Below are 13,005 nucleotides of genomic sequence, written 5' to 3'. Positions count from 1 at the left end.
TTGCTTCTCTGAGAACAAGATTTACTTTCCTCTTTCGATACCAAGTAAAGACGAAGGGGTGAGCACTAGGGCCTAGGAGATCTTGATGCTAATTCCTGCGGTTGGGATAGAGCCGAGGGTCTGGTGTGCTGTGAGTGGTCCTCCCTAGAGATGCAGGGAGAAGGGGCGGAGCCACCCCGAAAGGATGGGCCTTACTTGGGCCTACAGATTTGGTAGGGCTGCCGCTTGGGAAGTACCCGGAGCTTGAGAAGAAAGGAAAACTGGCTTTGAGGTGAAGAAAAAGTCCAGCTGGCCTCAGCGGTAAGACTAAAGGGTCGAAGGGCAAAAAGCAGGACCTCAAACCAGACCTGCGGAGCAAGCTGAGGCCTAGTTATTTTGCCAGCGGAAAGGGGTAAGCCGTTTCCAAGGCAACAGACCAGGAAGCGCGCAAGACGTCCGCCGCAGGTTCGTAGGTCAGCCTCGAGTTAAAGCTCCCACGGCTGAACGGCTTCTGGCCAATGGGAAGAACGTCTAGGCGTCACGTGAATGGTGGGGCCGTTCTGCTAGCTGTCCTCGAGCACGTGGGAAGGTTTTTTCTTGTTGCTCCTTTCCTTTTTTTAAAGCCCACCCACTTTTGCGCGGGCTAGGGCCTAGAGTTGCTTTCGCGAGAGGTGCACTATTCTCTCGCGAGAGCGAGTGGGATGCGGGGGGAGTAGGTAGTGTCTCGGGTTGGAGCTGCTGCGGCGGAAGCCGAGGGGGTGGGCAGGGCCGGGGAGGGCAGCGGGGGGGGGGGGGGGAGGGCTGGGGGCCGATGCGGGAGGGGCGTCTGCCTGCTTACCCGGCTCGCGCGGCTGGTCGTTGCGGGCGGGTGACATGCCTGTGAGCTACGGAGGCTGCGGCCCCCAGGTGAGCCAGACGCGGACTCTACCGCGGCGTAAGCAGCTAGTTGGCTTTGGAGGCGGCAATGTGTGGGGCCAGGATGGATGGGCGGGCGACTCGGCTTGGGCGCCCCAGCCCCTCCGCCCGCTGCCCGGCTCCGGTTCGGGGCCGCAGACAGCTGCGCCTTCGCACGGCAGTGGGAGGAGGGCGGGAGGAGCGGCGCGGAGAGAGGAAGCCTAAGGCTCTGCGCCGTGTGGGTGTCCTCAGAGCTCGAGGCGGGTATACCTGGAATCCGGACTGTGGCGGTGCAGCGGCCACTCCTTTGGATGACAGGTTCAATTTCTATCTCAGGGATGTCGTCAGAGCCGGGGACCCTCCGTACGTGCTGGTTTGTGTTTCTAGTGCGACCACAGGAGCATATGCAGGAGGACGTTGCACTTTGTCTCCAGAGAGCCTCCTCACTGTCAGAATCTTTGAGTCTTGGAACCAGACACAATCCAAATATTGTGATAGACACGGAAGGCGTCAGGCAGCACTTCAGAGAATTGATATTTGGATTTGCTGTAAAATTCTCTCCTGAACTGCTAATGGCTAAAATGGTAGCTGTCTAGTATTTCAAGGAACCCTGGTGGCGTGATGGTTAAGCCTGGGCGGCTAACCAAAAGGTTGGCAGTTGGAACTCACCAGCCGCTCTGCGGGAGAAAGATGTGACAGTCTGCTTTACTTCCGTAAAGATACAGACTTGGAAACACAGCCTGGTCTTTAGGAGTTGAAATTCTGTTGCAGGCAGTGAGTTTGGGTTTATCCAGTATTCCAAATTGATTGGGTATCATATTCCAGGCTGCCTTGTAAAAAATACGTAGATGTAACCCAAGGTTTTTTTTTTTTTTTTTTTAAACTCTTTGGCAAAATGACCATGACTGTCAAATCTAAAGCACAGTAATAGAACGTGGTACCAATTCTTTTCTTCTGCTTTCCTTCTCTAAAACCTTACTAAACTGGAGGTAATTTAGCTTCAGATATTAAGGGATTGGAGGATGAGAAATACTGAGACCTTTATCTAATGGCGTTAGTGCTAACTGGGGTTAAAAAATTTGGCTCTCTTTTCAGCTTCGCAAAATACTTAAGTTTTTCTTAGCTTCTCACCTTATTAAGAATATTAGGCTGACCAGTATGATTTTGATATATCTGAAAAGAGAAAATACAAAGTATTAAAAAAATACATGATCCTCAGTAATGCTGAAAGTACTGTGGACTGCTGAAAGAACAAATTTGTCCTGGAAGAAGTGTAGCCAGAATGCTTCTTGGAAGCAAGGATGGCCAGACTTTGTCTCATCTACTTTGGTCATGTTGTCAGAAGGAACCATTCTCTGGAGAAGGATGTTATGCTTGGTTAAAGTGGAGGGTCAACGAAAGAGGGGAAGACCCTCAACAAAATGGATTGACATGGTGGCTGCAGCAATGGGCTCAGGTATAGTTGGGATCGTGAGGCTGGCACAAGACTGGGTTGTACATAAGGTCGCCCGCTATGAGTCGGAGAGGACTTGACGGCACATAACAGCAACAACAACAGTAGTACAAAGATGGGTTTGTTTTGTTTTGTTTATGATTTTAGAATAAATCACAGCATAGTGCCTTGCATGATCGGTGTCAGTTAAAATAGTGCAGTTTAATGAACTTTTCTTAATACACAGTTCCAAATAAAAACCCACCACCATCGAGTTGATTCCGACTCATAGTGACCCTGTAGGTCAGAGTAGAACTTCCTCATAGGGTTTCCAGGGCTGTAAATCTTTACAGAAGCAGACTGCTTAATCTTTTTCCTGCAGAGAGGCTGGTGGGTTTGAATCTCTGAATTTTTGGTTAGCAGCCAAATGCTTTAACCATTGCCCCAGTGGTTATTCATACTTTGTTCCTTGAAGCAAAAGTGTGATCTCAGAATCGACAGTGAATTTCATAATTAATTGTAGGAGTGAGTAACAGTAATTTAAGAGAGATGAGAATGTTTGGAAAAAGTTGGAAAGGGATAGAGTGGTGATAGTTCAACAACATGATGTAGGTAATTAATGTCACAACATGTAAGAAACATTAAAATAGGTGTTTTATTAGATATATATTTATTACAGTTTTACAAAATGGTATATGCTGTATAACTTCTATGCTATTTTTTGTAGTTAGTAACTGCACTGTTGATAAAGATGTAGCCTTATACCCCTAGGCCAGTGATCTTTCCCAGTTGTTCAGGATATAGAAGTTGTTTAACATTCAGAACCACAGTGAGAAATTCTCTAGGCTCTGAGCTCCCAAGAAAGTCTGGAAGCTGAAGTAGTACTCCTTTGCCTTTAAAGGCTTAAAGAAAAGCTCTCTCTATATAAATGAATATATACACTTATTTTTTTAAATCCCAGAAGCTTACTGTCTTGAAAATGAAATCAAATCGATTCAGATGATATATTATAGGTCATTTTAAGAGAGTTTTCCAGTTATGAATAGGCAAGAAGAGTTATGTCCAACCTTGGAGAAAATGTGAAAAACTTAGAAATTGCTCTTTTGTGAATGAGCAAAAAATAAAAAACAGTGTAGATTAGAAAAGTTCAGTCTCATTCCATATTGGTAAACTGATTTTCAGGAATAAAAAAATGGATTTTTTTTTTTTTTTTTTATGATCTTTCTAACCTTTTTGGCAATAGTTTCAGACTTTTAGGATATAGAAATTACTTTGTCTTTGCTTCGAAAAGTAATTGAGGTAACTTTGTGTGATTACTTTGGTAAGTGGATTTATTATTATTTTCTAGTGGCCTGCCTTTTAGTAATAAAATCAACCACTTAACACTTGGAGGGAATAAGAGCTGGGGACAAGTCAGGAAAAGATCTAAGCCTAGCCTGGGCTTGACTTAAACCAAAAAACTAAACACACTGCACTTGAGTCAATTCTGACTCATAGCGACCCCCATTGGATCTCTAAGGCTGTAAATCTTTACGGAAGCAGGCTGTCTCATCTTTCTTCCCCTGGGTGGCTTCTGGGTTTGAATCACCCACCTTTTGGTTAAGAGCTGAATGCTTTAACCACTGCACCACCAGAGCTCCTTTTGGGCTTGACTTAAAGATATATAAACTGATAATGTGGGAGAAGCGCCCAGAAATTACATTATCAGTTTCAAACAGACTCAATAGACCCAAATGTCTTTATTCATCTACTCATCCTTATATACAAAAGTTAATTTTATTTTCAAGTACTTACTGGGGTAAAGTCATTTGAAATGTATCTATTAGAGACTGATGAAGAAAAAAAGTTAACAATTTTGGAGTAATATGAGACTGTTTCATGGAAAAAATAAATGATGGAGTGGTGTGAAATAGACACAATGCTACGTGAATGAAAATGAAATATAGTGTGAAGAATTTGGGTTTTGGAATCAGACAGATCTGTTAATTAATATCCCTAGGCCTCATTTCCCTCATCCTGAAATGAAAGTAGTAATACCCACCTCAGAAAACTACTGGGAAGAACATAGGGATACGTAGAAGCTGCTGCTTGTTAGGTCCTGCCAAGTTGGCTCCGACTCAGGGAGAACCCATGCACAACAGAATGAGATATTTGGGGTCTTGCACCATTTTTAGGATTTTTAGGTATAATTTAGTGTGTTGTTGCTGCCACTGTGTATTTTGAGTGCCTTCCAACCAAGGAGGCTCATCTTCTAACACTATGTGAGATAATATGCTATTGTGACCCATAGGGTTTTCACTGGCTAATTTTTGGAAGTACATCACCAGACCTTTCTTCCTAGTCTGTCTTAGTCTGGAAGTTCTGCTGAAATCTGCCAGCCGTCAGTGACCCTGCTGGTATTTGAAATACTGGTAGTGTATCTTCCAGTATCATAGCATCACAGAAGCCATCACAGTATGACAAACTGACAGATGAATGGTGGAATCTGCTTACCTAGTGTTTTTTCTCTGATGTCTCAATGGCTTGAGGATGACTTGGCTGCAAGGAACAACAACTTGCTTGAATTAGCTTCTGTAAAAACATTTAATGTATGATTGTTGGACTGCCGTTGAATTCTATTGCATGAGGTCCAGCTCAGCGTCCTGGGAAACAGAAAATCATCAGGCAGATGTTCTTTCAGTTTTTCTCTGGGAACATGGTCTGTGTCTCCGTTACTGCCTACGTATCTGTCCCAGTTTCTTTGCGGACTGGCCTTCCCTTTAAAGGCTCTTGGTTTCTGCTTTCCGGTAACTTTGGTTTGCATGAAACTTTGGTTTGCCTTGCTGCCCAATCCAGACTGACTGTGATTTTGCAGTATGGTTCCGTACAAAATATCTCTATCTCAATCCAGATTCCTGGAGAGGGAATCTGATTGATTGGACTTTGGTCAGGTCTATCTCTAGCCCAGCTGACTAGGTATAAGGGAAGATAGGACTGGGAAAAATCACGGGAGAAACTTTAGTTTGTGTCTGCACTTCCCAGACTGGGTACAATTAGGTCTCTAAGAAAAGGAGTGTGGACAGAGAGGAAATGAGGGCACCTCTGGTGTACTTTAACATTCTGCAGTTGTAATTTCACAGTGAACTTGTTCTGAGCTTGTAATGATCAAGCCAGATCCAAAGTTTAATCTTTTTTATTTGTGTCTCAGTTTCCTTTTATGTAAAATCGGTGTAAGAGCAGCACCTACTTTTAGGAGAGTTATGAATTCTTACGTGTAAAGCACTTAAAATAGTGCCTGGTGGGCAGCAGGCACAATTTAAGGATGTGGTATTACTATTTATTGAGTGCATTCTGTATGTCAGGTACTGTGGCCTTCTCAGGTATCTAGGGATGAAAATACCATTTTTGCCCTTGAGGAGTAAAGATGTCCAATGCTGACTACTCCATACCTAAAACTTTCTTCACACTTCTCCGCTGGTTCTTTTCAAGCTCTGTTTACCTGTTAGACTGTCATTTTTTAGTGGTCCCTTGTTTATGTGGTCCCCCTGGGACCCCTTTATCATTTGCAGTTTCTCTTTGATTCTCACTTGATTTTCTATTCTTTCTCAGTGTCTAGGATCAGCTTTGAAGATCTGTATACAGAGATGATTCCTAGATTAACATATCTGGCTCTGACCACCCCAACTAATTTTATAATTTTTAATTGCATTTTGGATATCATATTGACATAAAACGTTATCTTCCAGTTACCTTAAAATTGGTAGGAGTTCTGCCTTTCTTCAGCTCACCAGGTTTGAAATCTTAAAATTGCCTTTCCTACTCTTCTTTGAGGGAGCTCTGGTAGCGTAGTGCCTAGGGCATTTGACTGCTAACCAGAAGGCTGGCAGTTCAAACCCACCAGCCACTCCTGGGAAGGAAGGTTGGTCAAGCTACTTTCGTAGTGATACTGCCTCGGAAACCCAAGGGGAGGGGTCACTGTGAGTCGTTCTGAGTCAACTGCACATAAGAACAACAGCACTCTTCTCTGTCAGGCCTTTTATATCTTGTCAGTAGGTTCTCTGCAGCCCAAAAGAATGCCTGCTGTGTGCCAAGCGCTGTGTCATTTGCAAAGCACTCCTTTGATCCATTCATTCGTTCCTGGGGCCTTACTTTCAGGGAGTGCCTTAGTACTATTTGGAAGAACTGCTGCTTAAATGTGTATAAGGGAATGTTTCTCTTAAATAAGAGAAAATACACTCTTAGAATCATGGAGTCCCAGATGTCACTGATAAAGAGAAATGTGTTACAGAGTTAAAATTCTGAACATGTTTTTTTTTGTTAGCAGTTAATTCTGTAGGCTGAGGTTAGATATATAAGATTAAGAACATTATTTTAACATCTAGCATACAGCATATTCACATTGAAGCACGGCGGCAAGATTTTATTTATTATTTTTTTAAAAGTTTGTTGTTGTGCAGGGACTTCTGGAGTCATCAGCAGTTCACACTTAATGCTTTGTCAGTTAAGCCCATGTAATTACTTTGAATACCAATATCTGTCAAGGTTCAAAAATACATTAGAAGATGTGAATGCTAACATGGAATTCTATAGAAAGACCAATAACTTTTATCTATGAATGCTTAAGAAAATAAAGGTGGCAGAACACATATCCCTGGATTAATTTCTCAAAAAGTCATTAGACATTTTTTTGTTTAACGATGTCAATCTTGCCACCTAATGCCCCTCTGAAATTCACATCCTTGATGAAATTTCTCCTTCCTTCTGTCTTGTTCAATTTGGTAGATATATGATTGTTTATTATGTATGAGGCCCTTTGGGGATGCAGACATGGTCCCCTAGAATGTAAGCCCCAGAAACTCAGGGGCTTTTCCCAGACACTTGATAAGTGTGTGAGTTGAATGTTGTTACTACGTATAGTCTAATTCAGTCAACCCAGTTTCATTTTTTAGCCAGTGCACTTCATGTGCAGCCACCACCCATTTGTCTATGGAGGCTTGTTTCTATGATGCTGATCAGGTTTTAATGGAGCTTCCAAACTAAGACAGACTAGGAAGAAAAGCCTGTTGATCTACTTTGAAAAAATTAGCCAGTGAAAACCCTATGGATCACAGTAGTTCGATCTCATTGTGTTTGAGGTAGCAGTGAGTCAGTGGCAGCTAGCAACAATAACAGCTGGGACATGAAGTATTATTGTAAGTGATGAAATAGAGCAGTAGTTCTCAACAAGGGGCAGTTTTTCCCCTTACCCTGAAATTCTCAGGGATATTTGGCAGTGTAAAGACATTTTTGGTTATCACAACTGACTGGATGCTACTGTAGAGGCCAAGGATGCTTTAAGTATGCTGCAATAAATAGGACAACCCTCCACAACAAAGACTTAACCTGACTCACAATGGCATTAGTGATGAGGTTGAGAAACTCTGTAGAGGTGAGAATAAAATGTATGTTGTGAATACAAGAATGAGGTTGATTCAGGGTTAAAAAGTAAAAAGGCAGAAGCTAAAGGAGCAAGTATCTTAAGTAGTCAACTAGATCGTATTGAATGAAGTCTTTTTTATATGACCAATTACTCTGTTATTTTGAAAGCCAAAGAAATATAGTAACCAGTACTGGTGGCCTTTTTGGTTTTTGTAAGTCAAACAGCAGGTCTGTACCTAAGGAAGGAGAGAACATTTTTCTTTGTACTTTATCAGTCACTGTGTTTATACATACTATTTAATTGCGTTCTTCTAGCAGCCCTCTGAAGGTGAGCTTTAGCTTGCTCATCTATAAAAAAAGGGATTAACATCACCTTCACTCCATTTACTTATTAGATACTACTCTGTTTTATTTATGTATTTTTTTGCCCTGGGGTTTATTAAGAAATAAAAAACAACCCATTGCTGTGGAGTTGATTCTGACTCATAGAGACCTTATAGGCCAGGGTAGAACTGTCCCATAGGGCTCGCAAGGCTGTAATCTTTATGGAAGCAGACTGCCACATCCTTCTGCGGAGCAATGGTAGGTTTGAACTGCTGATCTTTTTTTTAGCACCTGAGCGCTTTAACTACTGCACCACCAGGGCTCCTTAGGGTTTTTAATAGGTGACTTTAACTTCTCATAGCCTTCAGATAACATTACTTTATGTATAATGTAGGAACTATACAACAGTATATTTTCATTTCCCACATACCACATCCTTTGCTATTTTGTTATGCATTTACTTCTAGAATGTATGCATAGCACCTGGCATAGTGTCTAGCAGAAGTAGATTTTGAATGAATGGGCAGTTTTCCTCTGGCCAAGTATGAATATTGAGTGGTTAATGCCTCGGGTTGGTTTAAGCTTGCCAAGGTATTTTAGTAAAGTATTGTTAAAAAGTTAAGACTTAGTTTTAGAATTTCTCCTAAGATGTGTGTGTTTTAAGTACTATTATCAATTACTTATATTGGATGTTCTTTAAACTGTAGTCACTGAGTCTTAAGCTTCCTTTATAAGAAATTTGGTTTTCTTCATATGATCTAAATTTGGTTTGTATAGATTTTATTTTCTCATCTGTGTATCGTCAGATCTTTCTGCCCAAGAAATAAGAATGTCTAGAGCAGCATCTGTTGCTGTAGGGATTTTTTGATAATGTTTTCTTTTTCAGATTTTAAAAGGCTTTTTGGATAAGGCATACCTTGGAGATAAGCGGGTTTGGCTCTAGACTGCCACAATAAAGTGAATATCGCAATAAAGTGAATCACACAAATTTTTTGGTTTTCCAGTGCCTATAAAAGTTATGTTTACACTATACTGTAGTCTTTTAAATGTGTAGTAGCAATATGAAAAAATTTGAAATATTGTGAGAATTATAAAATGTGACACAGAAACTGAAAGTGAGTACATGCTATTGGAAAAATTGCACTGATAGACTTGTTCATTGTAGGGTTGACACAAACCTTCAGTTTTTTAAAAAAAAATGTGGTATCTGCAAAGCACAATAAAACGAGGTATTCTTGTATTTCTTATTGAAGACATACAATCAAGAAACGTAGTGAGATTAATAAATGAATAAAGTAAACTACTTTATTCTAAAACTGTAACTAATAGTTTTGCAATAACCTGGAATCTCGTAAACCAAAAAAAGAAAGCCAAACTCACCACCATTGTGTATATTCCAACTCATAGTGATCCCCCTTTGGGTTTCCGAGGAGGTAAATTTTTACAGAAGAAGAGTGCCCAGTCTTCCTTCCATGGAATGGCTGGTGGGTTTGAACTGCCAGCCTTCTAGTTAGCAGTCACATGCCTTAGGCTACCAGAGCTCCTTGAATCTCATAAAGCTACTAGTATTCATATACTTTCCAGATATTCATGTTGAATTGCTAAGTAAATTTTTAGGACTCATTTTTTTTTATTACTGGATTTAAAGAAACTATTTTAGGATGCAATACTTGTCTGAATAACTAAGATCAATAAATTATTTCCTTTTAATGTATTTTTTCCAGATGTTTCATAGATAGACTCTTCACTGATTGTAAACAACTGCAGTATAGTTATGGCGACTTTCCACACTTTCAGAAAGAGTCACAGGAAGACTAGAGCATCTCTCAGAAAAGTAAGTTCACTGTGGCAGGTTACTTTTCATGATAGTTTTAATAAAAATGTTGACCATTCTTTTTGGAAGCCTGTTAACTACGATATTCTTGTTTTTAAGTGAACTCAGTATTTAAATCAGTAATGTTATTAAACTACTACAAGATGGGCATGTCTGAAAATAGTAATATGAAATTACAAAGATAACTTTATTTCCTAAAGATCATAGCACCTCCCCATTTCTTCTCAGCAGATAGTTTTGCCGTTTCCTTTTTAGTAATATTACTATCAGGGGTAAGTGTGAACATTCTTATATGCCATCAGCTTTACCCCAAAATGCTAACATCTGTTTGTTCATTCAGCAAATACGAATTTGCATGCTTATCATATGCCAGGCAGTATGCTAGATACTGGGTAAGCAGTTGTGAGCAAATTATATGTATTTCCTTTCTGGTCTGAAGAAGAAACCTACTTCATCTTCTCTCAAGACAATTTGGTTATGTTTCCATTTCTTGACATCTGTGTCATTGTTCTTTTTATCTAGTAGTCCCATCTTGTGAGCTCCTGTTGTTGTTGTTGTTGTTGTTTGCCGTCGAGTCGGCCCCGACTCATAGCGACCTCTCCTTGGGTTTCTGAGGCAGTATCACTACGGAAGTAGGATTGCCCAACCTTCCTTCCGAGAAGTGGCTGGTGGGTTTGAACCACCAGCCTTCTGGTGAGCAGTCAAGTGCCTTAGGCACTATACTACCAGAGTGTGAGCTCCTAGTCTTGCTTTATTAATTAGCTCAAGAATCTCCATTTCTGTTTATATCCAAGCAGAGTTAATCAGTCTTTCCTTTGTGCAACTATTCGCTTTATTACAGCACTTGTCATGCTGTGTTGCATTATTTATGTTCTGTTCCTTTAGTAGAATGTGAGCTCCTTGAGGGCAGAAGCCAAATGAATAATTTTTCTGTCTCTTGTATGGTACTTAGCACTAGGCACTGAATAATTGTTCTTACTTCTCCAGTCTTTCATGGCTTTCTCCTCTCTCTCCTCACAGTATCTGTAATCCTTGCCATTCACTTTTCCCTATTTACCTTAGAATGTACATATGTGTGTTGTATGTGTGTGTATAATCATTTTATCGTGATTTGGGTGAAAGTTTATAGAACAAATCAGTTTTATATTCAACAGTTCACACATATTTTATTTCATATCATTAATTACAATCTCAATGTAACATCACTCTTTCTACTTCTTTCCTGTGTTTCACATTTCCATTCTTCCTCCTCTCCTAACCCTTTCTGCCATCTGAACTTTGTCCCTGGGCAGATGCTGCCCTTTTGATCTTGAATGCTTGGCTGCTCTAAGGAGTGTCTACCTTCCTAGGGTTATTGTTCATTTTGTAGACCTGTCTATTGTTGTTTGACTGAAAATACAGCTTTGGGAGTAAGTTCAGTTCTGTATCTGAAGGGTGACCAAGGGCCTTAGTCTCGGGATTTCACTAGTCTCTTTCTGACCAGTAAGCCTTTTTTTTTTTTTTTTTTTTAATGATTTTGGGTTTTGTTCCATATTTCTCTACCACTCTATCCAGCATCTCCTATTGTGATCTCTTTTAGAACAGTCAGCAGTCTTAGTCTGGCACCATCTAGTTCTTCTGGTCTCAGGATTGTGAAGGCTGGGGTTCATGTGGTCCATCGGTCCTTTAGACTAATCGTTTCCACGTGTCTTATATTTTCTTTACTTTTCTTTGTTCAGACAACCCTTTTAGATGGCTGCTTGCAAGCTTTTAAGACCCCAGTTGCTACTCATCAAAGTAGGATGTTATATTTCTTTTTTAACCTAAAACAACTGCAAAAAAACTAAGAAAAATCCAAACACTTGCATTTGACTCTACTTTTATTAGGAGGTACTATTCATATTCTTTGTACTTTCTTTTATAGCCAAATACCCAAAATATTTACTTGCTGTTTCCACTTCTCCATTCTCCTTCATAGCTCTTTGTAATACCACCTTAGTAATATTTTCTTTAAAGTTCTAGCCAAGTGCTTACACTCAGTATAGGCGAGGTTGCAAAATAAACCGACACCAAACTCACTGCCATCGAGTCGGATCTGACTCAGAGCGACCCCTCCTTGGGTTTCCAAGGCGGTATCCCTTTGGAAGTAGATTGCCCAATCTTCCTTCCGAGGAGTGGCTGGTGGGTTTGAACTGCCAGCCTTCTGGTTAGCAGTCAAATGCCTTAGGCACTATGCTGCAAGAGCTCCCAGGTTGCAAAAATACAGGGACTCAAAGAAAACAGAAGTTTATTTTTCTCTCCTGTTGTGGTCTAGAGCAGAGTGTCCATGCTAGTAGGTCAGCTCTGTTCCACAGAGTATTCCAGGGACCCACATTGCTTTCATCTTGTTGCTGTACTATTTCCTAGTGTTGTCTCTGGAGCAACTGTGTGGTTGAAACTTGGGTCATCTAGATTTTGTTCTGGACTGTCGAAGCGGAAGGAGAGGAAGTGCAGGGGAACATTTTGTACCATGACTTTTGCTCACGTTCCATTAGCCTGAAATAAGGCACATGGCTAATCTTGCACAAGGGAAATGGGAAAATGTGGTCTATTGGGTCAGCCATATGCCAAGCTAAAATTTTGGGCGCATTATTTAAAGGAAGAAGAGGAGAATGTAAGCCCCTTTGCTAGACATCATAATTTGCATCTTATGGCATTGTTGACCAATCCTTACATGTTAAATCAATCTTTGACTTCTTTTATTGCAGCATTTTCATGCCTTCCCTCTTTATGATAACGCCTATCTCTTTTGCTGTTGTTTCCAATTTCTAATTGTTAGTGTTTCTGTAAGCTTACAGGCTGCTTTTTCTTCTAGTCATTCATTTCTTCAGAGAGCTAGAAAACATTATGGATTTGACTGGTAACTCTAAGATTGCAGGATGTCTGCAAAGTTAGAAGCCATAAACTTCTTTCTAAACAGTGTGATAATTGTATTTTTAACTAATATTCGTACTCTTATGTTTTCAGGTTAAGTACCTGTAAATTTAATAGGTCCACTTCTTAATCTGAGAAAAGTACACTAAAACTATTTTTTCTGTGTTTATACTTTTCAGATACTAGTATATTTATTATACTTTCTTTTTCATATAAACAGATCCATAGCTTTAAATTAATAATTAAATTCAAC

General features: G+C 40.3%; 1 protein-coding gene across 1 annotated transcript in view; it reads left to right on the top strand.

Moving 5' to 3' along the window:
- Positions 1 to 1,184: 1,184 nt before the first annotated feature.
- AKAP11 (A-kinase anchoring protein 11) overlaps positions 1,185 to 13,005 on the top strand; it is a 75,051-nt gene continuing 63,230 nt past the window's right edge. The window contains 2 exon segments of the mRNA XM_007948193.2: positions 1,185 to 1,236; positions 9,751 to 9,860. Of these exon segments, the coding sequence (XP_007946384.2) occupies positions 1,185 to 1,236; positions 9,751 to 9,860 (162 nt within the window).

Source organism: Orycteropus afer, unplaced genomic scaffold (genome assembly GCF_000298275.1).
Source record: "Orycteropus afer afer isolate SDZICR_OR568_19922 unplaced genomic scaffold, OryAfe1.0 scaffold00207, whole genome shotgun sequence".
NCBI lineage: Eukaryota > Metazoa > Chordata > Mammalia > Tubulidentata > Orycteropodidae > Orycteropus > Orycteropus afer.
Note: the sequence above shows the minus strand (reverse complement) of the source record. Positions and strands in the feature narration are given on the sequence as shown.